General features: G+C 39.1%; 1 protein-coding gene across 7 annotated transcripts in view; it reads left to right on the top strand.

The window, feature by feature from the left end:
- The window catches only part of STXBP4 (syntaxin binding protein 4), a 160,635-nt gene that overhangs the window by 32,638 nt on the left and 102,430 nt on the right, over positions 1–25,567 (top strand). For all 7 annotated transcript variants that reach the window (XM_089771845.1, XM_089771847.1, XM_089771846.1 and 4 more), the window contains 9 exons: positions 197–329; positions 2,376–2,508; positions 8,158–8,264; positions 9,889–10,078; positions 12,755–12,833; positions 17,138–17,232; positions 19,818–19,914; positions 21,518–21,630; positions 22,478–22,567. In XM_089771845.1, coding sequence (XP_089627971.1) covers positions 197–329; positions 2,376–2,508; positions 8,158–8,264; positions 9,889–10,078; positions 12,755–12,833; positions 17,138–17,232; positions 19,818–19,914; positions 21,518–21,630; positions 22,478–22,567 — 1,037 coding nt within the window. The remainder of the gene's footprint in view (positions 1–196; positions 330–2,375; positions 2,509–8,157; positions 8,265–9,888; positions 10,079–12,754; positions 12,834–17,137; positions 17,233–19,817; positions 19,915–21,517; positions 21,631–22,477; positions 22,568–25,567) is intronic.

The following is a 25,567-nucleotide window of genomic DNA, read 5'->3' as shown; positions in this document are numbered from 1 at the left end:
TGTGGCTAGTTCGCTATAGTATTAGCCACTATAGTGATTGGACACCACAGCTTTATCAGTTTAAGGTCATGAGAAAAATCATGCTTCTCTTCCTGACGTGCTGAACTGTTTGCCTGAGCAAGATCAGCAGAAATTGGTGCTATATGTCAGTGAATGTGATTTTTATTCCTCTTTTCTCACTATTTCTTTCTTTTAGGAAAACCTGTTGACTGCCTTTCTTCTGGATCATCCTCAAGTTTACAAAGTCCTCAGCATCTGCAACCAAAGGATATCATCATCAGCTATAATGGAAATAATTCTCTTACCACAGCATCGCCACAGCTCACAAAGTAATTTCTGAAGCTCTCTTCTTTGATCTCCCTTGTTCAAAAGTATTTGTGTTGAGCTGCTTATGAGTATTTTGGGAGGAGCCCACTAGAGGGACACAGGATACAAACACTTTTACTTTTAAAAATCATGTTATTAATAACACTGTTGATTGTTAAAGCTGAATGAATTTTAAAAGTAGCAGCCTCCAACTGCCCCCATTTAGTCAGTTAACTGGTTAAACTTAATGGCTTACTGGATAACTTATTAAATGGGACCTTTACTTACTTACATCCTTACTTTAGAGGTCCATGTTTGAAATTTTTTGGCCAACTTACCCGAGGTCAAGCTGTGAGTAAGTGGCAGAACCACAGCTGAAATTCAAGGCTACGTTTAGACTGCATCCCTCTGTTGACAGAGGGTTGCAAATCAAGCACATTGAAATTGCTAATGAAGCAGAAATTTAAATATCCCGTGCCTCATTAGCATAAACATGGCCGCCACTTTTTTTTTTTCAAAATGGAGCTTTTTGGGAAAAAATGGCAGTTTAGATAAGGATGTGTTGAAAATAAACCTTTTTTCGACAGATCTGCGTCTAAACTGCTGGGTTTTTTTCAAAAAAGCTCAGTTTCAAAAAAAAAATGGTGGCCATGTTTATGCTAAGGAGGCCCAGGATATTTAAATCCCTGCTTCATTAGCAATTTTGATGTGCCTAATCTGCACCTCTCTGTCAACAGAGAAGTGTAGTCTAGACACACTCCAAAAGTCCTAATTCCCAGCATTGTGTTCTAGCAACTTTTTAAAATCAGTTCTTTCTTTTTATAAATGAATAGCTTTATAACAATGCTTGTTGTGAACTAAGCAGTTGAAAACGATTACCAAATGTCTGGAAAACAGTCAGCAGTAAAAATACTGGAACAGTTTTGTGGGAGGGTGTGAAAACACCTCCTTTTGGCAGTTCTAAGAATAAGCTCTTCCGGTCAGTGTCCCTTCCAGTGGTTTCCCTCAGTTCCTCTCTGTCTGCAGTCTCTCTCTCTTGTTCCAGAACCTCCTGCTTCCTCTTTGTGATTTGGCCCTCTGGCATGTTCCTCTCTTCTGGGGTATCAAAGCCTTCCAGCACGAATTGTCCTGGGCAGTCAACTCTCCGCTACCTGATCTGTTCCACTTCCCTGTGACTGGGAGGGGAACCCGGTCCCAACCTCTACTCTGGGTTCCAGTTTAGGATTCTCTCATCAGCAACCAAGGTCTACCCTATCAGCTTTCCCCTGAGCTTTCCTGCCTTTCTGGCTCCCCCTTGATTTACCAGTTCTAACTCCCTCCTTCCAGGGAGTAACTGTAAACTGCCCTCTATAGTCCCTACCATACTTTCCTTCTCTCAGAGAGTGATTGCAGACTACCTCCGTGCAGTCACCTTTTTGCTCTGAGCTCCTGGACTTTACACAGACCCCTCCTGTTCCTATCCATCTGAGCCTCATATCCCTGCTCAGCTCCCTGCCTGCTCCTCCAGGTGCATCTCAGACAATTAATTGGCCTACCTAGCCACACTCCTAACCCTTTCTAGCCTTGTGTGGGGTGGACACCCCATCCTGGGGAGAGGGCGGAGTCTTTAGATGGAATGAACACAAAACAAGACCGTCTTTATACAAAACATGTAAAATGCAATTAAAAAAAGAGAAAGGTGACACTTGAAACTTTCCATGCAGTTGCATTTTGATGATTACTTTCACATCCCTAGAAGTGTATCTGTATGTCTTGAGAAAGTAGAGATTTAGACACAGTTTAACTTCACTGTGTATATAGCATTGCTTCATGCTTAGTTTAACTTGATTTTCTGTTTGTAATTGCTGAAATTACTATTGAAATTAGTAATTTTGTATTGAATAGAATGTGGTCTGTCTGAGTTTCCTGATTAAGCATCAGCCATTTATGTCAAACTAATTGTTGCAACACATGCATGAAGCCAGCAAGAGAAATAGTACACATGGATCTTCATTGCTGCTTTTTTCAAGCTCCACAGACTGTGTAACTGACCTTTTAATGCTAATTTTCTTTCTCCCCCCCCCTCCTAGTGATAGTGTATTTCAGATTATCACTGTTTCCAAGGGAACAGGCTTAGGTTTGAACATTGTGGGAGGAATTAACAGAAATGAAGGCCCGTTGGTGTATATTCAAGAAGTTATCCCTGGAGGTGACTGTCATAAGGTAGATATTATGAAGTCCTTTTTTATTCATTGTTCCTTCCCAGGCGTCTCCATTTTTTCTTCATTTATTACCAACCTCAGAATAAATGGTCTCCAACATCAAGACTAGCAGCAAGCAAATCTATGAAACAGGGTTTTGCTAGGCACACTAAGCTATTTTTAGACAATGGCATCACCTTCAGTAAAGCATCGTGTCAACGGTCAATCTTTCCTTGTATTGAGTGCCCTGTATGGGAATGAGGAGACAAGTGTGTGTAGGGTATCCTCTTTCCCTCCTCTCCTCCATTTATCTATTTGGTAGTCAGAGGGTTTACAGGGCACTCAGGAGAAAGCTAGGGAAGGAATCCAATTCTTGTTCCTACTGGCATGCCGTAGTTGTATGATTGAGGCTGGTTGGTGAACAAGGTTAAAATTGGGATTGCCTGGTAGTCAGGATCTCAGCCAGCTACATATGAGGTGGGGGAGGACATACGTATAAACTTTTGAATTTCTTTTTCTTCTCCCATTTCCTATGCCATTTTGTATCAGCAGGATGGCCCTTTTAACCATCCTACACTCATCACCATTGTGACTGATTGCCATTATTAATGAACCAGTCCATCTCCACAAGCAGCATAGATTGATGTCAATGCAATGTCAGTGTAGACTCTGCACTGCTTACTGGCTCTAAACAGCTGTCCTGCAATGCCCCATGCTGACAGTATGGTCGATACAAACGCTCCTGGTGAAGAGTCAAGTGTAGACGCATACAAGTGATGGCTTTATGCCAATATAGATTAAGTCAACTTCATTTTGTAGTCTAGATGTGACCTTAATCAGAGTATCACAATTAAATACCAAGTGGAACAGATTGTTTGGCATAAGTAGTACACACATATTTCAAGGGAGCATTCAAGAGAAATACCCTTCCAGACATTGGAAGAACAGAAGTTGGTGAGGGAAGCAGTTGGGGGGAAGGTTTTTAGTAGGTTATAGATTGTTGTAATAATTCATAAATACAGTATCTCTGTTCGGTCCATGATTTTTAGTGTCTAGCAAAGTTATGAATTTCAGATTATAGGCTCACCTTTTGAAAATGTTGTGCAGGTTTCCTTCAAGAATGAAGAGTCATTAAGTTTCCCACTCCAGAAGAAGAACTCTGTGTTAGAAGCTTGTCTCGCCCTAGCAGAAGTTGGTCCAATAAAAGATATTTCACCCATCTTCTATTTCTAATATGCTGGGACTGACACAACTACAACAGCATTTCATAGAATAGTGGGTTATTTTAACATATAAATTATTGATTGTGCCTGAAAAGCAAGGCATGAATGCTTAAAAACATTCATTGCACTTATAGTGATTTGTGCCCACAAAGCTCTGCCTGTGCTTATTTGTGACCATGGATTTGTAGGAAGGATAGATTAAAGCCAGATTGAAGATCAGGAGCAAATTGGAATGCTTCCTTAAAACTGCTTCTTCATGAATAGCAATGATTCTTACTTTCATTCAGTCTTATTTTTATAGCTACCAAACACCTGTGTAAGTATTTATTTAAATTCTAATCTTGAAATTTTTCAATTTAAAATTCAAAATGTGATGTTTGTCATCTGAGTCCCCAGAGGGCAGCATTGTAATTTGTATTTTTGGGTACCAGAGGCAAATAAAAAGTAAGTTGTTTCCTTTGGTTAAAAACAAGCATTAAACAATAAAATATAAGTTATAAAATTGAGGTGAAAATATAAAGTGTTATAAACTTTTATATATTTGTTCTTTCTCCTGGAGCATATTTAGGGTTACTAATGATATTTTCCAAAATTGCATTTTACTGGGGATTTTTTTTTATGAACTATGAAAAAAGAATGATCCAAAGTGTCTATGTAATTAATTATGTACAGGTCCAGAAACACAGGTTCACCTTGAATGATTTTATTTCTGTATCATATATTGGTGAAGTATAGATTTCTAAAATCTTTGACCATAAGCTATATACAGAATGATTAATAACCTGAATTCTCTATTATACTGTGATTATACCCATTCTAAATCTCATTTACATAGCTAGAAGAGAGTAAGGGGACTTCAGTGTAAATGAGACTACAGGCTCCCCTACTTAAAGTGTTGTCTCATAGCCATCTGTAACAGAAGTGGTATGTATGTGTGTTTACAGAATGCTGCAAATCAATCTGCTTCTCCCACCAAGCTAGTGACCACCTGTTGCAGAGGTGGCTCTTTCCATTGGCTAAGAGCATCTTCACCAGACCAGCTAAAGCTGCATAGGTGAAGCTATACTGATGAAAATATGTAGCAGAGACCTGCCCTCAATGTCACAATTAAATACTAGGCAGAAGAGATTGTTTAGCGTAACTAGTTAACACATATTCCAAGGGAGGGTTCAAGGTGAGGAGGCTCATTAGCATCTCTTCAGTAATGGACCAAAAAAGCAGAGATAATGGGTTAGAGATTTTTTGCAATAATTCATACATCCGGTGTCTTTATTAAGACTGTGATTTTTTCAGCATCTGGCAAAGGAATGAATTTAAGTTCCCAAGTTCATCTTTTGAAGGTCTTGAGCAGGTTTCCTTTGAGCATGAGGACTTTGAGAGATCAGATAGGGGAGTGATGGCTTTGTGAACAGTGTTCACTAACAGGTGATTTTTTTTTTGTCTTTCATCATTTTGTGAGGGCTCATTCAAGAGCACGGTGATTGTCTGGCTGTTTCACCAATATAGTTTTTATTGGGACATTAAGTGTACTGGGTGCAGTATGCCCCATGTTGTGATATGCATGTGTTTAGGACCTATGGATCTTGAAAAGTGTGTTGTGAGAGGTATTGATCATTGTAGTGGTCTACATCTACAGGTTTTGTCTCTGTTGTTCAGGCAGACTTTGGTGTTCCTTTAAGTTAGTGTATTGTGGTCTTGAGGAGCATGCTTCTGATTATGAGCTTGGAGAGGTTGCGGAGGGGGTGTTTGAAGGCCAAAAGAGGGAGTTGGGAAAGATTTCTTGCAAGGGGTAGTCCCCATCAAATATGGGTGGTTGTTGTTAAATGATACCCTGTATGGATTTCAGTGTGGGATAGTAGGCGACAAATAGGGTGGGTGGGTGGAGAGTTTCCCATACACACAATAAATTGAAGCAGGTTCTCTTGGTATAGTTAGGTGCCACTTCCATGATAGAAATCTTTACCTTAAAATGACAAGCCTGGGAACTTTAATTCGTAATTTTGACAGAAACTAAAAATTGTAGGCTTAATAAAGACACTGGATTTATGTCTTCTTATAAGACTGTAACCCACTAATCCCCTTTTTCCAGATGTGTCAACGGGTCACTTCAGTAGAGTATGTGTTAACTCTGTGGTATCCAACATACAGCCATTAGCCACATATGGCTATTTGGCCATTTGAGTCTGGATATTTGGCCGGTTGAGTGTAACTAATTCACTTTAGCAGTAGCCACTATTCAGAACTGATTGGACATCACGGTGTTAACTACTTATGCTAAACAATCTGTTCCAGCTTGTACTGGTTGTGACACTCTTGAGTACCTTTTCCAGACCTGAAGAAGAGCTCTGTGCAACTCAAAAGCTTGTCTCTCACCAACACAAATTGGTCCAATAAAAGATATTATTTCACCCACCTTATTTCTCACTAATATGGCTACAAAACTGCAAAAAAAAATTTTTTCCTTCTTATTTCTGCAATTCTCTTCTGCTTTCACTGATGAAGTTTCAGTCTTTCCTCCCTTGTTCAGATGACTCTGATTCAGGGGTGCCTGAAAAGTATCTGGAGTATCTCTGAAGGTTGGGCTCTTTGAATAAAAATTTAATCCAGTTTAGAGATTAATTAACTGGCAGAAAAACTTCCCATAGTCAGAGATGTTGGTATTCCAACTTACAGCAAGTTCATTTCTGTTGTAATGCCACTGACATTTTTTATTGTATCAGAGATTTTATACTGACTCTGATCACCGTGGAAACTGAACGATTTCAACTGAGGAATTTCAATTCAGAGATGGATTCTTTGTCAGCAATATTTCCTTAATTTGCATTTTGCAATGTTAAATTCCTTTAACACCTGTGATAGACAGATGTGTTCATTCCATATCTGAGATTTTATTGTAAAAGTTCAAGTCATTGGACTTTGATATAATCTCTGTTGCAGTACCTGCTAGGTTAGGATTCTAACTCTACAACTTGTTCCATTCATTCAGAGCAGTCTGCCTTATGGGAGCCATGTTGCTTGTAGTGGGAATCTGTGGCCATAAAAGGGGTCTACCCACAGAGAGGAAAATGGCAGGATAGAATAATAGATTGGTGAAACACAATTTAATTCTAGTGTTGTGAAGAAGTGCTAACCAACCAATTGAATTTCAGTATTGTGTGTCAGAGTCCTTAGTCATTGTTTTATTTATTTCAATGTTAAGTAAAAGGCTAACCAAATGAGTGACTGAGGTTCTCCTGCTCACTCAAGCTGTCATGGAAACCAGACATATAGTGGCTATGTTCTCCTCTGTTTTACTTATATGATAGCAAAGCCAAAGAGCCTGAGCACAGACACAGAAATAGGACAGAATGGGGTGGAGATACCTCACAACTGAAAAAGATGGGGATGGGGATAAGGGGTTTGGGTATAGGAAGGGCCTTTGGGTGGGGACTGAGCGAATTCGGGGAGTGGAAGGGGGAATCATGGCTGGGGCATGAGATTGGGGTAGGGTGGGTAAAGACTCAGAGGGTGCAGGCTTCAGACTGCTTACCTCCTCAAGCAGCTCCTAGAAATAGTGGCATGTCCCCCTTCCAACCAGTTCCTATATAGAAGGTGAGCAGGCAGCTTTTTGTGCTGGGCCTCCCCATCATTCGCAGGTGCCATCCCTATGGCTCCCATTGGCTGCATACTGCACGGGTAGTTCTTGGGGCAGGGGAGCAGCACACAGAGCCACCTGATCGCACTGCTGCGTAGGAGCTGGCCGGGCAGGGGACATGCCTCTGCTTCTAAGAGCTACTTGGAGCAGGGCAAGCCGCAGAATCTGCTCCTCAATGGGAGCATGGGAGGGGGCAGATTAAAACAGCTAGTAGGATGGATACGGACCATGGGCTGTAGTTTGTCTCTCTCTGGTCTAGTTAATACTTAGTCCCCTGAACTGAGGCAGGACTGGACAAAATGACATAAAATCTTTCATTTCTATGCATCTGTGATTTGTCAGGCAATTAATAATATAGCATTTATTAAGATGAATATTGTATATTTTGGTGGCTGGAAAATTGGTCATCATATTTTTCCCTTAAAGCAGTTACGATAGTGCATCTATAGCTTTTCTAGATGATAACAATTTTTCAATATTTGATACTAATTTATAAAACCAAAGTGTTGAATGTAGCATTCATAATTGGTTTTTTTTTGTGCCTTTTGAAATCTAGCACATATAACATTCTTCTATTACATACTTATTCTACTAAACAGCAGCATAAAACATGCATATTACTAATGGAAACTTCTAACTCTCAGATATTAGCCATTCGTCCAATTAGAAAGTCTGGGCAGCCTTGACTGTTTCTTAAACCCATGAGTTCAAAAGTACATGTTAAACTGTTGCATTTGAAAGAACTTTCTAACTGCATTTTCATCCACAATCAATACAGAATGTCACACTTGGATTCTTTATTGTTACTGATTAGGATGGACGACTGAAGCCTGGAGACCAACTTGTATCCATAAACAAGGAATCAATGATTGGTGTCTCCTATGAAGAAGCAAAAAGTATAATCAACAGAGCAAAGCTTAGGTAATTATTGTACTACAACAGCTAAACCACGAAGTGAAATCTTGTATAAGTTTTCTTTTTCAACCATGTTTGAAGAAGGAGAAGATATATTCATGCTTCTGAAATATTAAATACTCATGTTACAGGAAACAAACTCAAATATGTTACTAATCAAAGTGATACAACATTGTTCAGAAAATTTCCTAGTTGAGACACAAAATCTACTCACCTGTCCTGTACCTTCATAACAGATGATAATGAGGAATGAAATAAAAACAAGTATCAAAAACATTCTCACTCCTCGTGCAGGACCGAATTAAGAAAGGGGCTGTAGAGGCTGCAACCCAGGGCCCCAAGCTTACGAGGGTCCACTCAGCCTGAGACATTGGGCTGCAGCCACTAAAGTCCCAGTGTTCTGGGCCAGCCCTTCCTGGTGGGGAAGGGGTGAAATGGCTCAGTATGCTGCCATTTCTTGTCCCTCCCCCAGATCTCTGGGCTGGAGCCAAGTCTGAGCACTGGGAGGCTCTATCTCTGCGCTGCACATGCCTGGAAGTTCTGCCCCTGCAACTCCCATTGGCCAGAAATCACGGTTAATGGGAGCTGTGGGGGGGTGCCTGTTGGTGAGCACAAAGCAACATAGGCCACACTGAGCCACCTGTTCCCCACCATCAACAAAGGGGAGCTATAACTGCACAAGATATGCACCCTGCATCCAAACCCCCAGCTCTAGCTCTGAGCTCCCCCACAAACACTAACTTCTTCCCAGGCCCCACACCCCAATCCTGAGCCCCCTCCTTCATCTTAACTCACTCCGGGTATGTCTACACTACCCTCCTAGTTCGAACTAGGAGGGTAATGTATGCATACCGCACTTGCTAATGAAGCCCGGGATTTGAATTTCCCGGGCTTCATTAGCATAAGCGGGGAGCCGCCATTTTTAAATCCCCGCTGCTTCGAACCCCGTGTAGCGCGGCTACACGGGGCTCGAACTAGGTAGTTCGGACTAGGGTGCCTATTCCGAACTACCGGTACACCTCGTTTCACGAGGAGTACCGGTAGTTCGGAATAGGACCCTAGTCCGAACTACCTAGTTCGAGCCCCGTGTAGCCGCGCTACACGGGGTTCGAAGCAGCGGGGATTTAAAAATGGCGGCTCCCCGCTTATGCTAATGAAGCCCGGGAAATTCAAATCCCGGGCTTCATTAGCAAGTGCGGTATGCATACATTACCCCGCTAGTTCGAACTAGCGGGGTAGTGTAGACATACCCTCCCAGACCACACAGCTCTACCCCAACTTTCTGCCCTGAGCCTGTTCCTGCACTCCAAAACCCTTGATCCTAGCTTGGAGCCCCCTCCCACTTGCACCCCAAATGACTCATTGCCAGCCCCACTCCAGGACCTGCACCCACAGTTGGAGCCCTCACCCGCTCCTGCATTCACCCTCCTGACACAACCCCTTTTTGCACATTGAACCCCTCATTTTTGCCCCATCCCAGAGCCTAGGAGGCTCCTTAGTCTAATGGCCCTGGGTCCCCAGATGAGTTAACCTGGCCCTGCCCATGAGGCCTGGAAAAGTAGAATTTGGTTTATCGTTTTGTGAACAGTGTGGCATATAACATATGTAAAACATTTATTTTTAAATTTAGATCTGAATCTGCCTGGGAGATTGCTTTTATCAGACAAAGAGTTTTTCCCACTTACTCAGAAAATCCTCAAAGTCCTTGCAGTCTCTTGACATCTTCTGCTGGGTGTGGACAGCAACAGCCGCTACTAGCATTTAATTGTCTTTCACGTCCTAAGGAGAATCCCACTCCAAAGATGTCCACACCTTACACTGTGAGTTTTGTCTCTTGTTTTAAGACAAACTAAGTAAGAGATTAATTTTCTAAATTAAAGAAATCTTGTTGCACCTTTTCCCCCATATTTCAGTGTTAGATTAATGGCATATTTTTACTATTCCAGTAAATTTTTTGACACCTCAAAGCATACAGTTTTGTGGGATATTCAGAGGTTTCTGGTAGATGTGTAAGATGTATCTGGAATCAGCAGTACTCGCCAACTGAAGTCATTAATTGATTGGTTATCTGACCTCTCAGTTCAGTCTTAACTATGATCCTATGTTGTGAAATTCTTCTTTTAAAAATACCTTACTATTTCCATGTTATGTTTCGAGTATGGAGGAGATTTTGAATATTAGTGAAGAGTGAAGTATAAACTATTATTAAAAGATTTTTTGGAGTGCTTATTGCCACAAACAAGTTTATCAGCTTAAACTGACAAATGAGAATTACAAGAGGCTGTCTACAGTTATTGAAATCAGAAACATTGTCATTTTTGTCAGGATTAAAATCAAACAGGAAACAAGCTCTGTACGCCTCACCAAAACAAAGCCAAAAAACCCCTAAACCACATAAAAAAGCATTTAGGCTAATGCAGCTCTTGGGCTCCAGCAAACCTCGTAGGTGGAGGGTTGAATTCCACTGTGGGGAACTCTCAGCTGAGAATATCTTTCCACTGATCATGCAATATTTAACTGATAACTGAGAGCAAGAGACTCCCATCTGATTTTAGCTGCTGAAACATTGTGTAGTGGTAAACCAGATAACACATGGAAACTTGGCAGTCCTTAGCAACTCTTTCCCTTTAGATTTCAAACCTTATTCCTTGCTGGCATGCCAGCTATCTGTGACTATTTGCTTTATTTACATGTATCCATTCTGGTATATAGTATATCTGCATAACTTGCTAGTATGAAACTGAGCACTAACTTGTATTAGTGAACGTTTCTTTGCTGTGTGAAATGTGTTTCTCTCCCTTGTTTTTGGAGACTGTTGACAAGTTCCTTCAATAAAGAAACTGGTTTCTAAAATAGTAGATTTTTATGCCTTTATATAATAATAGAGTTTAGAGAGGGGATATAGACAACTGTAAACCTTTGTGTGGAACTCACAGTTCTTGAGATGTTGTTTTATCACCCTGAAGAGAAAATATAAACAAATGTTTTAATTAATGTAGCACATCTTTAGTGCAAACAAAACTATTTTAGTGGCAATGGTGTGGAAGTTTTGAAAACCAGAGGAAAATGACTGTTTTAGAACTATCCTTTGCTTTCTGGTTTTTTTAAATATATGTCATTTATCATTCTATTTAGAAGTGAACAAAATATTCTCTTTGCAATTAATAATTTATAATAATTTATTATTATAATAATATAAGTTGCAATTATAAAGTTATTTTGTAGACTATGTAGTCAAGAGATGATTCCCCACTGTCCATATTTGAAATATATGCCTATGTATTCCTTTACAGAAACATCCTATATAGGGTGTAGCCTTGTTTGTGTAATGTTATGGCTCTGCCAGAGGGTTCCAAATACAGGCTGAACCTTTTTAGTCCGCATCTTCAGAACCTGACGGGTGCTAAACCACAGAATTTGCTGGACCATGGGAGGTCATTATTGTTTACCAGCATTACCAACACTTCCACTGCTTAATGTGCTTAAAAGACGTTTAGGGGTGAATTAGAGCTAAATAACAGCACAGAACACTAAGAGCCAGGACTGGTTACTGTGTACGAATGTTGAGACCACAGGAAACTCTGCCACACCTGTGGTAAATAAACATCTGGCTAACTAAAACCATGCTGGACCATAGATATTGCCAGTCCAGAGAGTGCTGGACTAGAGAGGTTCAACCTGTATAGCTTACCAGGTCAAGTTCTACTGTGGTCCCTAATGACCTGCTGATATTTGATATGCTTAATTACTTGGTCAAGTTCCCTGTACCATGTCACATAAACTGTTACATCTATCTGCTGACTGGCAAAGAGGCAAAACAGTAGATAGACAATGAAAGGCAGTCACTTATGCAGTTATCACTAGCCCTGAAATGCATGTGAGGAAAACAAGATGAGGGGAAAACAAGTCCTGTAAAAAACCAGAGCAAGTGCTTCCACGGTATAGAAATTTTTCTCATACATTACATGATTTACAGCATACTGCACCCTATTAAATATATGGCAAAGTCTCCCTTTTCTATTTCAGTACTAGGCTTGATACTTTTAGTATAAACCTCATCAGTAATAATCCATAATACGTTTCTAATAAAATGTCCCATTTATGGGCTCTCTATTAAAATGTCTACATAATAAAAATCACACATGCTTTCTGAATTGAAAAATAACTCTAATTTAATTTAAAAGCCATAAAATTGTCAATGTGGGATATGCTTCAGACAGAGCATATTTACGTTGGGTTCAGTTAATTTTTTTTAAATTGTACCATATACAAAGGCACAGTAGGTATACAACATAGCATTATCTTCTGAATGTCATTGTTTTTTATGGTGCCTGTCAGAGTTTGAATGTAACACAGTTTTTTGGCTTCAGTGTTCTTCCAGTATTATTTTAATCTACCCAGTCCCCCATTTTTTTAAAGGTTAACATGTGTTTCTAGTCTGGTGTTTGACCTACTTTAGTAAATGTCATTTCATGACTTGTGATTTTCTTTCATAGATTAAAACTAAATTCAAGAAGAGAGACAAATCTCCAATTACTTCTACAGACAGCAGCCCTGCTGATGTGTCTGCCACTGGTAAACGATTATTTAATTCTTTTTTCCTCTATTTTTTTTTTTTTTTTTTTTTGCAATTACTCTTCCACAGAAAGTAGTACACAGTGTGACTTACTAGGCTTTGGCGGTGTGGGGGGAAGGTAGATGGGCCATTTTACTAGCAGTGAATAAAAGGCTAAATGGGGTGGATTGTTCAACAACCCCTGTCAAATATAATTTATGTTGGACAGTTTCTAGGACAAATAGTTGAAACTAAACAAACGTGAATGATTATGGCATTTCAGTACAGCACTAGTAATCAATAGATTCATTTGAAACCAGATAATGAGGACTTTCATATAAATCAAGACTAGGTTGCTACAGGAACAGTGCTTTCCCAGTTTGATAAAATGCAATAGGCGAACATTGCTTGTACTTTTTATTTTTAATGGAGGGCAGATTTAAAAAAAATTAGGAACAGAAATAATTGTTAAAGTGTCTTGTATGTTCTTTCAGTTATGTAGAGGCTCTTTCAATAAACTGTTTTTACTTAAAATACTGCTGTGGCATTTTCTGTCTGTATTTCAGAGCTGTAATGTTTAAAGGTGATAACCAAACTAATCATATCTCTAGATATATATATTTTGGAGGCGCTTAAGGAAAAAAATGTGGAGATCTGATCTTGTACAACAACCAGATGTGACTCAATGGTGATAAATCTCACAATGAGATTAACTGCATAGTATTTAAACTGGTGTTAAGTATGCTAATTGTTGTACTCTCTGTAATACTAGGCAGTAGACATACAGCCCTTTTACCAAGGTTCCCTCTAAGGGTACGTCTAGACTACATGCCTCTGGCGACTGGTAAACCTCATCCCAGGAGGCATACCTGGGTGGTCGACAAATACCTTTGATGTCTGCAGGGGAGCATCCAGACTATCGCGCTTAGCCGACAAACAGCTGATCAGCTGTTTGTCGGCTCAGCGCGGCAGCCATGTAAATTTAAATGAAGCGGTGATTATTTAAATCGCCGCTTCATTTTACTATGTCCGGTAGCCTAATCTACATGCCTCTGTCGCCAGAGGCATGTAGTCTAGACGTACCCTAAGTGTTCCCATCCTTGGGTAGAATACATTTTGTTACGTGTACTGAGGAATGTGCAGATGTGCACCACCAATAGAAACATATGCTATGCTGTACACTGTGAGCAGCTGTGGGCACTCTGCTAATCAGCTGGGCAGCACCTGAATCTCTGATCTCCCAAGTGCTCAGCTTACAGGGAACACTGCCTCTTACCCATTCCCTTGGTACAAATGGAGGCAGTGTGTCCATTACATCTACCTCTCTAATTGATCAGTCTACATGACATGACTAAAAATGCCAGTCTCATTTGTCAAGAGAGGAAAGGACCAACACAGAGGACCATAGTGTCACTCTACTGACTGTATCTAAAGTGCACTTGGCCTGTAGTAGCCTGTATCTAAAGTGCACTTGGCCTGTAGTAGCTATCTTAATTCCAAATGAAGGACTCTGATTGGTATCTTGATCAACTTTGCATAAGTAGAGACATTCTCTTAGGGGCTAACTGGCTGAATATCAATTTTTGCAACTGGAGGGATCACAGTATTTCATACAGCTTGAATTAAATAATCAGACCTCTCAGTCATACTGTCCATGAAAACTACATGACTAGATTAGATCAGAAGCATTGCAAGACAAAGGATACTCTGACCTACCGTTTAGGGCTTTTCGTTTAGCTAAAAGGAGAGGAGGCCATATGAGCTGAACCACTTCCATTCTTCTTTTCCCGACACAGACTCTTCTCAAACCAATGCATTTTTTAAATAAGGAATCTATGCAAGAGACAAAATAAAGTGTTGTGGTCTTAATGGGGATGAAAATATCCCACTTCTCTCCCTGCTCAAAAGAGTATGGCCCTACATCTGTTTTGATCACAGTTAAAGATTTTGGACATATGTGGTATAACAAATCTGGGAATCATCTTCCTTCTACCCCATTCATATACTACAGGGGACAGTGAGGGGAAGAAGGTGGTGAAATGCAGCCCTCTCAAGGGTTTAGTTTAGTGAGCATAAAGAGTAATTATGGGTCTAAGTGCCCATTCTTCAGTATTGGCACTTGCAGTTCAGTTGTAGTCATGTTGCTTCTGGGATATTTTATTGAATCAGCTCCTGCTGGTGAGAGAAACAAGCTTTTGAGTTTACAAAGAGCTTCTTCATGGAAGTATATCCCTGTGTGAGCTTGTCCTCTCCCCAGCAGAAATTGGTTTGATAAAAGGTATTTCCTCACCCACCTTGTGGCTCTCTAGTGTGCAGTTCAGTGAGGGGCAGATTCTCAGCTGGTGAAACTTGGCTGACTTCAGTCCACAAACAGAATTGAATTATTTGGATTAGCTCAGATGTAGTCAGTAAAATACAAGGCTGTGTCTACATTGTCACCCTTTTCCGGAAAAGGGATGCTAATGAGACACTTCGGAATTGCAAATGCCGCGGGGGATTTAAATATCCCCCACGGCATTTGCATGAACATGGCTGCCGCTTTTTTCTGGCTCGGGGTTTTGCTGGAGAAAAGCGCCAGTCTAGACGGGATCTTGCGGAAAATAAACCCTACTTTCAAGTAGGAATAAGGGATCTTACCATTTGACAACATGCCCTTGCCTGAAACTGCTTCTTCTGTCATACACCTCTTCTTCAAGGCTAATGGGAGATAAACATTCAAGAATTGAATAAAAAATTGCTATGATTAAGAAAAAAATCAGCATAACTTTAAGAAGTGCTTGAAAAAATTCATGCATAAAATCCATGATTCAGTAGTTTTGTGAGCTTAGTATCCACACAGTGACTTCAGGGGAGTTAGCTAGTCGTGGCTTGCTGTCTTTAGAATTGAATACAGCATGCCAGCACTATTAGTGTTACAGGATTCCAAAAAGATATTTTGTTTTACATCCTGAATATAGGGAGAATATAAATTAGTTTGAGATTGGACACAGATGTTTTGTGAATTACGAAATCCAGCTTTGTTTTGTGTTTTCTTTTGTTTCTACTCTGTGTTTTGAAGATGGTTCCAAGCTGCAGAGTTCTGAGTCAGATGCAGATTTTGGTTGGAGCCCTTCTCTGTCTCCTCGATGAAATAATAAAATAGGATCGGAACCAATTAAGAACACCATAGTTAATGTGTGTGATTGTTCCTTAGAATTTCAGGCCTTTTAATAAGTGTTTTGGACGCCTTTCTAAATTAGGAAATGTAATAACTTCACTTTAATGATCCTGTCCATAGCATGTCCCTCTTTGTTCATGGCGCTTTGCAAAAACTCAGATGGTGCTTTATTGTTTGTTCTATTTAAAATAAAATATTAATTCATCTAAAAGCTAAGTGAAGCTACAAGTTTTCTGCTCTGCGTATAGTTGGTGGTGAACGGCCCTCAAGAGTCTACTGCTATTTTCATAGTGTGCTAAGGTGTTTCTCCCATCAGACTGAGAAAGGAAGAATACTCTGCCAAAGCTATGGTTGATTTTTTCCTCAGTTTTCCCTGCAAAATAAAACTGTAGCAATAACTATGAAATCTGTGTTGGCTACTAATAATATTGGACTCACTTTTGCCAGCGTTTGTAATTTGCATGCCAGGGAAACTAAACAATAGCACCAGAATCGTAATGTATTCATATATTGTTTAAATTATGGAAAATTGTTTCCCTCTTATCTGAAAGTAGGGGCCAGGGAGGTGGGGCACTGTGGGAACACAGTCCCTGGAGAAGGGGAGTTTCCCATTCCCACTAGGCAACAGGAGAAGACAGATGGATTCACTCCAGGCAAGATTATTAATTGAGCTCTGCTCCTCAGTGGCAAGACATAAGCCCTCCTCTTGACACAGTATCTTGTATATCCTCAGAGAATATTAGGACTGTCCAATTCCTTAGGTTGAACACCTGGTATTGACAGTTGTAGAAAAACTAAAACATGAGTCACATCTCTGAGGATTTTTTTGTTTGTTAATTCATAAATGTTTTCCCCACCTGTTTCTAAGTATAAGCCATGTGTTTCTGTTATGAGATGATCTCATGCTACTTACTTCTGTTCGTCTTTCCTTGCATTTTGAGGGATAGTTATAAAATGGCTTAACAGTGTCTATATTTCCTTTTTTGGGTATTTAATGAATATTTTAGTAATGTACCTTTTTAGCATTTAAGAAAAAAAGTTATAATGAACATTAGTGTTCATTCTGGCAATCAGGTGATTAGCTGGAATTATTTTGAACAGCAGGACTTCAGAACGCATTCTTCAGAGGGAAAAGTTCAAATTAACATACAATCTGTTGTCTCTTAGCTGTTGCTTCCAACTGGACTGATGATTATGGACCTCAAGAAAGGAAGTTTTCTCTGAGCCCCACTGTTCGTCTCAAATCAGAGAAACTAGAGATGGTAAATAGTGCTTAGTTTTGTTTTCTATTTTTTCCAAGATCAGTGAGTTTAAAATATCTAAAGAAAGTGTCTAGCAGGACTACTACATAAATAGGTTAAAAGAAAAGATTGTTTCCCAAATGTAGATCTTTCAGATGTTGTATCAATATTTGACTTTACTTGCTGAGCAAATAATTAAATAATTAATTAAAAATAGCTACAGAGGAAAGAACAAAGTGTCAAAGGCTCGTAAATAGAAAAAAAATGCAAACAAAGTCTTTTTTTAATTAAAAAAAAAGAAGGAGCAAAAATTTAAGGAGAGAAATATTGAGATACCCACAAGGTGCATGGAGATATGATGAGTAAGAGAAGATTAAATGAGCCAAAGAAATTGAGCCTATCAAAGATGTAACCTTCTAAAGAAGATTTATGTGGGAAAAATAGAAAAAAGAGGAGAGAGATGTAGAAGGAAATAAGATGCACAGTAGTAGTATAGAAGGGCAGATCATATTTAAATTGCTGAAAGATGCAAAACATAGTTAAACTGATTCTTTCACTTTCTCTAACACTGTCATTTGTTCTGTCATTTTTATTTTTCTTGCATGACATAGCATGTTTCAGAATGAAATAACAGCAAACGAGCATATTTTTACCAACATTTTTATTTGTTTCTTGTTTTGATAATAAGAAAAAGGCATCAATAAAGAAGTTAAGGATAAGGAATGGAGTTCAAAGTAACAAAAATATCTTCCAATTACGCAGTTCATTTGAGAATGTTAGACTGCATTCTAAGAAGTTCAATTTATTCCTTTCCATGGTGAGACAATGCAATACAGAAGTCTGCAGTATTAGCATTATTTTAACTTAAATAATACTGAGATCATTGGAGCAAGAGGATCTAGTTGCGAGTTGAAGGAAATGTAGCTAAATAGTGAAATGTGTCTGGTGATCAGCCAGGAGACAATTAAAATCATCAAGTGAGTGATAGATGGTAAAGACGGAGAAAAATACTCTTGGGTCCTCTGGTTCATGTCTCTGCCACTGCAGAAGTGTTCCCTATTTCTCACTCTTTTTTTGTGTGGGGGGAAGGGGGGAGGGTCTGGTTTACTTTTAAATGGCCCAAAGGATGGAATATTCATCTTCTGCACAGGAAGATTGTACGGGTTCATCTAGACTATGCCGAATTTGCATATCTACTTCCGATCTCACTTCTAAAGTGAGATCGGAAGAAGACATGCAAATTCCCACGGAATTTGTATATCCTCTTTCGTCACTTCGGCATAGTCTAGATGAGCCCTAAGTGATTTATGATGATAAACATCTTTGCGTGCAATTTTCAAAAGTTTTGAAGAAATTACTTTAAACTATAATATTTTATCATTCATTAATTTAGAAGATTCAGTACAATCTGGAAGATTTAATACTCCATTATGTTTAGTCTTCCCTAGTTTCATTAGCACTACAAAGAAAACATTATTGGTATCAACATTGTCTTGTACCCTGTGTAATGTGTTCTAGATTATATATTATTTTTTTAAACTCAGTCTTATAAAATAAATTTGAGGTGCACAAACTCATAATTCTCTATAACTTGAAAATAGTAGCACCAAATTTCATGTAACTTGAGAAAACAATACAAAATCTGGAATGACATTAAATGCTGAAACTTGATATGAAAGAATTCTCCATGCTGATGGTCCAAGTAAGTCAAAATAGGAGATTTGTTTAGAAGCATGACCGTTAGGGTATGTCTAGACTACACGGCTCCATCGACAGAGCCATGTAGATGAGGTTACTAAACATAGGAATTGAAGCAGTGATTTAAATAATTTGCCGCTTCATTTACATCAAAATGGCCGCTGTGCTGTGCCGATCAGCTGTTTGGCGGCACAGCAGGGCAGTCTGGACACTCCGCGGTCGACAACGGAAGCCTTTGTCAACCGCTTCGTTATGCCTCGTGGAATGAGGTTTACCGGAGCAGTCGACAAATGCTTCCGTTGTCAACCGCGGAGCATCCGGACTGCTCCACTGTGCCACCAAACAGCTGATCGGCATAGCATGGCAGCCATTTTGATGTAAATGAAGTGGTGATTATTTAAATCGACACTTCATTTTCCTATGTCTAGTAAACTCATCTACATGGCTCCGTCGACGGAGCCATGTAGTCTAGACATACCCTTAGTGTGGCAAGTGATGCCCATTTTCCTTCATTAGCTTAGTGTACTCTAAATTTCTCGAGTCTCAGGTAGCTTCTGATAGTTTTATAAACCAACACTCAGACACTATGATGATGAGAATAATATAAATGTGGTGAAAGTCTAATCTTAATGTTTTGGGGCCAAAATATGATGACCAGGGAAAAATTATACTAAGTCACAAATATTGCATGCTAATAAAGACAGCTACCCTGAAGGGTCACCAGGGCTCATTTTCTCATGTTTCTTATTTAGCTGTCTTGTCTTTGAGGAGGTTTACGAAACAGTGACCACACAAGATAGAACTTGTTAGTAAAGGAGAAATATAATGAAAAGGCTTTTTTCTCATTGAAGGCAGAAATCACCAACCCCCTTTAAAAAAAAACAAAAACCAAAAACTTTATCTTTTAGGCACTAAATTATCTCGGGATTCAGCCCACAGATGAACAGCACCAAATCCTGAGGCACCAACTACAGAAAGATTCTAAAGGGACAGTATCTTTTGGAGGTAACCATTTATAGAATGCCCTCGAAAATAATGTAAGATAGAAACAGAAAGCTTGTGTATTTTCAGTTACAATAACCTTCCCATTAATGTGAGTTATTAATATAATGAAAAACAATTTACCATTGTGAGGTCAGATTTTGATTATTCTATTTAACAATAAATTTGTAATTCTGAAGCTACCCATTTGTAATGGAAGTCTGATTTCTTCTTTATGAAGAATAGTCTCCACTCACTAGCCTTTAAATGCAGTTGGCTCTGACTTATACTAATGAATTTTCAATGTTGCTTTAAAAGTAGAGTATTATTATTAAGTCTGAGGGGTTTTTAAATGAAAATGGTCTTAATCTTTAAGAAATCACTGCTTTCTTTGAAAAATAAAAACAAGGTATCTGTTTTATACCAAATTGATTTTTGCAAACTACTTCTAAATAATATTTCATATATAACAGTTTCTGAAGAAATAGGCATGAGATTGAAGCATTCAGTGTAATTTTAGTTGCTATTAATTTAGGCATCACAGACCTTAGAAGTTAATCATTTTTCTTCTCTAAACTTCTTAAATATTAATTATCTAATTCTTGATCTCTGAAACTGAATTGTAGAATTTCTAGTGTCTTCTTTATTTCATATTTTCCAGTCCATGGGACTCACTGTAAGAAGCTCAATATTTATTTTGGTGAAAATTCATGTTTTTTCTAGATTGGTGAAAGTAACAAAAATATGTTTTTATGCAAACTTTTTCTCTGTAGTGAAAGTTTTTTTCCCTTCCTCAGCCATCTAAAAACCATACAAGTTCTGAGTTTGACAGACCACCATTACATGGCTTTTCTTTGTTCCCAAATCCTTGACATTTTATATGGTGTTACCTCAAATCATGGTATGATTTGGACAGAACTAGACTACACTCTAGCTTCCAGTAGCCATTGTAGCAATGAACTATCTTTTTCAGTCTGGCTAAAAAGATAATTTAGACAAAGGCTATTGAGACTGCAGTGATTTGGGGGTTTCAACTCTATCTCAGGTAGGCAGCTGGCCCCCAAAAATGTAACTGTCTGTGCACTCCCCCATCAAGAGTTAGGAGCTTACATAGAAAAATGTACAACTCAGAATGGTATGAAGCTTTCTTCATTTCCTATAGTCACCATATCTGCTCTCTGAAGCATCAGGTTAGTGAGAGTATCCTTTGCTGGTATAGTATGAATGCAAGTAGCCCTAATTTAAGCCAGTGACTTTCTAGGCATAACCCATCCCTAAAATTGGGAACAGCAAAGGTGTAGTTTATGTCTTCTTCAGCTCCTTCTCCCACAAAACTTGCTCTCTGTGCAGCTCAGTCACATACCAAGACCCAAGCATAGGTTTTCAAAATTCCATTTTCTGATTTTTTTTTTAAACAAACTTCCTCAAAAGAACTCTGCTGAGATAAGCTGCAGACAAAATTGTGGGTAGATTGTTTTATCTTTCAGGAAGTTAATGGAGGAGCTCAACAGTGTTATAAAGGAGCTTCTGCTACTCCATAATTTAGGATGTCAGACCAGCATCCTACATAATCTAGGGAAAAACTTTTAAATTGATGGCAGACTACAGTAACTAAACTCTATTTTAGATTTTGTTCAGGTTGCAAGAAATCTGTTTTGCTTGCAATTGGATGAAGCAGGTGGTGACCAAAGACGTATAACATTTGGTGCCAGTGAAATTGCCAATTTATTAGATTCACAGGTAAAGTATCTGCTGGAGCTCAGTACTATTTATCTATTATGAAGAATAAATTTAACAGAAGTTAATTTACTTAAAACTATTCTAATTCTTAGACAAATTTTTGAAACAGTTTTGTTATCATGGTTTTCTTTAAAGTAACCTAGTTCTTAACAAGGCTTTAAAAAGCCTTGTTAAAGCAACCTATTTTGCAGGAAGCAATTCACATAAATATGTTGTGAATTAGTATGAGTGGATAACAGTGTTTTATTGAAGTTTCTTAAAGGGGCTGATGATTGCTTCCAGCAGAGTGAGTAATAAACAGCTATATGGCACATTGATTTGGACCTTCTTGCACTTGGGAATCATTTTATTTTATAGGTAATTTTTAAGAAGGAAAGGCCCCAATGTTCTAGAAATACTGAATGTAATTTATTCCTTTGTCTGAAATAAAATAGGAGGGAAGAATAGATAGATTTTGGGTACTTTTTCCTCAGAAATTTTTGTGGATAATTCATTAATCCATTTTAGCAAACAAAGTTATTTTTTTCATCACAGGAAATCCTGTGACTAGAGGTGGTCAGAAAATGTCAGTTAAAAGTGGTTAGATTTTAACCAACTTTTTTTTGTTTTTTGTTCTAAACTGAAAGTTTTCATATTTGGTTGCTGAAAACCTCTCATATTTTGGAGAAACAAATAGCATTTTCATTATGAACTTGTTTTAGCCATAAAAATTAATCAGTTCTACTTGTGACTTTCTTTTAACAAGACTCGGTTGTTAAAGAGATCAAGCATTGTGATAGATGCATTTAACCTAATATTAGTTTCTATTTGCTTGCCTCTTTTTTCTTTCATATTTTACTACACACAGCTTGTATCCTGTGATTCTTTGGAAATGGATGATGTGGAAAGACTTAAAAGAGAAAGAAATGAAGTTTTAAAAGAAATAAGTAAATTAAAGGTAATGTTTAATTTTTATCACTTAAAAACAAAATATGGGAATATGGCATTTAACCTGAATTTGAATTGTATAGCATAAAAGCATTGATACAAGAGAGAATAATATTCAGTGGTATCTGAAGAGCATATGCATACCGTGTGTTTTACAGACATTTACCTTTATTCCTTATACAGTATATCTGCGCTTTTTCTATCCTGAATGTCAGGAGAAATGAGACTAAAGACATTTCAAAGACAGACATTGTGTGTATGTGATTTATCTGATCTATTTATGAATTTTTGTGTCCCCAGTCACCATAATATCTAATCAAATATCTAATAACCTTTTAGTAGTCATGAAAGATGCCAGACTAGCAGAATTGGAGACTCGGTCATCAAATCTCAAAACAAATATAGCAAAGAGTCAGTACTAGTGCAAACCTTTCTCAGTCATGACCTGCTACTGCCAGTATACCTTAATCCTAACCAAGAAAGCCCATCTGTTGGGGTAAAAGACAAGCTCCATCTCCATGCTCAATCTCAGCTATAACTACTATCTAGTGCAGTGGTCCCCTACCTTTAGAGCCTCCCGGGCGCCAGGGACGGGGACAATCACGCGCCGGGCGCCCAGGGGGTGGGGCCACGCGTCCTGGGGCACGCCAAGGGTGGGGATGCCCTTGCACCCGGCGCTGGCATGTGCCCCAGGGCCGGGGCCGGCGCTGGGGCTGCCCGAGCGCCGTGGGCCCGGGGCTGGCGCCGCCACCCGAGCTGCGTGCCTGGGGCCGGCACCGGCGCTGCACGCCTGCATCTGCCTCGCGGCTGGGACCGCCCGAGCGCCACGCACCAGGCGCCGGTGCGTGTCGCGCACCTGGGGCCGGCGCCTCCAGTGCGCCGCGCGCCGGGGGCAGGGCTGGCCCAGGTTGTCGGCGGGCGCACACAAATGCCCCGGCGGGTGCCATGGCGCCCGCGGGCACCGCGTTGGGGACCACTGATCTAGTGTGATAACTAGTACAAGCCTTGGTGGTTTTTGTGATGTAAACAACTGCCCTTTGGTAAGTGAATCAGAGTCATTCCACATAGGACAGTGAGCATTTCTCAACTTTTAGCCACTAGTTAATTGAGCTGGATTGGAATTAGCAAACTAAGACTATAGAGAGAGCACTGTATAGCCCATTATGAATCTTTGAGATGTCCAAATCCCATAACACCATATTTCTTAAATGTAAATATTTTTTCTAATCTCTCCAATAAAAGTCTGTCAACAACTAAAAAGCCCTCACTTACCAGAAGAACAAGTAATTTATGTTTATTTTGATTTTAATTCTTAGGTTGAAGCAGTATAACGTTGACATGTTTTGGAGATTTATCATTCAGGCTTCAGTTCAGGAAACTATTCCTGATCATGCCAGCCTGTGAGCATGTGCTTAACTTCCATTGAATGGGATTTAAGCAAATACTTAAAAAGATAAATATGTGCTTAAGAGTTTTCCTGAATCAAGGCATGTGATAACATTACCAGCTGTCCTTCTAAAACCCGCAAGTAGTAGACTCTTAATCAGCCATCCAAAATTCACCTAACATTTTATCCTGAATGTTCCAAAGATCTCTTGAGATGGGAGCTGAGTATTCTCAGTAATTTATAGGAATCTCTCAGCACTTTACACAACTGAGTCCCTTTAGTGGGAAGATCTTCAGATTTGTTTGACTATCATGTCACTCTCTTACTTCTCTCACATACATGCCATGTTACTCTCATAAGGTATGTCTACACTACGGGACAAATTTGAATTAAAATACACAACTTCAGGTAATTGTGTAGCTGAAGTCAAAGTAGCTTAACTCAACTTTTGGTGCTGTCTACACTACAGGAAGTTGAAGGAAGAGCACTCTTCCTTCAACTTCTCTTACTCCCCATGAAAGCAGGGTTACCAGTACTGACCGGAGTGCCCCTCTCACTTTGATTTAGCTGTCTTAACTAGACCACTGGAAGATCGACAGTGGCAGCTTTGATCTTCCTCTGTAGTGTAGATGTATCCTTAGATGACTTTTTGTAATAGAAAGATGGCACCTTTAGTCAAAATTTATCTTGTAGTTAGGGCAAAATCCTATACTTACTTTGTTACCTCTGGAAGCACTTCGCTTTTCTGTCCATTTGTCTAGTCTAAAAAAGAAACACTTGTCTGGGATATTGTCATCTCTTTTTAAAAAAAAAATGTGGTGTCATTTTAGCATATGTATTAGTTAGAGATAAAAATATTGTTGCTTTGATTAATTTTTGTTTTGCTCTTGCTATAATACTCTGTTTTTATATGTGGATTCTTGAGAGCTGTGGATTCTTGTCCATTTGTGTGGAATTAATTTTAGGCCAAAATCTAATCAAATTAATCAATAAAGCTTTAAAAGAGCCAGTTTGTTGGGGAAACCCATTCCTCTTTTAATCCAATTTAATCAATGGATCTTGTTATTTCCTAGATACCAAGGATATACGTATTTTAACAGTTCTTAAGATATCTGTATTTCTAATATTTTATCAGCATTTAAAAAAAACTACCTAAATTATGTTTCTTTTTATAGGCATACTGTGAGTTTTTATTGGCATACTGTTTCCCACTCAGTAATTTAAATTTCAGTATTTCCTAGCTAACCTAGTTGTATAATTGATGTTCCTGAATGACTGACAGTAAGTAGTCTTAATTTGCTCAGCAATGAGGCAGCATACTGTCCCTTTTAGAACATTAGACATGAAGTGTTCCCTGGACTTCTACAATAAATGCTTGAGATCAGAGGAGTTGTTGCCTCTACTGTATACTAATACTGTGGTATTTTAATTTATGTTGAATTTGTTTCAACCTTTTATAATTTTTTCAGTTTAGTTGCACTCATGTTGGATACTCCTGAAAATTTCGGATTGGGTATTGTGACGGGGCGGTGGGGATCGCAAGTCCCAACCCCGTGCCCCGCACTGGGGCGCCGCGGGGGACAGGCGCTGAAACGCCTGAGCGGCTCTGCCGCGCTTATTCGG

Source organism: Pelodiscus sinensis, chromosome 20, assembly GCF_052426305.1.
Source record: "Pelodiscus sinensis isolate ZL-2025 chromosome 20, ASM5242630v1, whole genome shotgun sequence".
In the NCBI taxonomy this organism is placed as follows: domain Eukaryota; kingdom Metazoa; phylum Chordata; order Testudines; family Trionychidae; genus Pelodiscus; species Pelodiscus sinensis.
The sequence above is the reverse complement of the archived record's forward strand: the minus strand, read 5'-3'. Positions and strand labels throughout refer to the sequence as shown.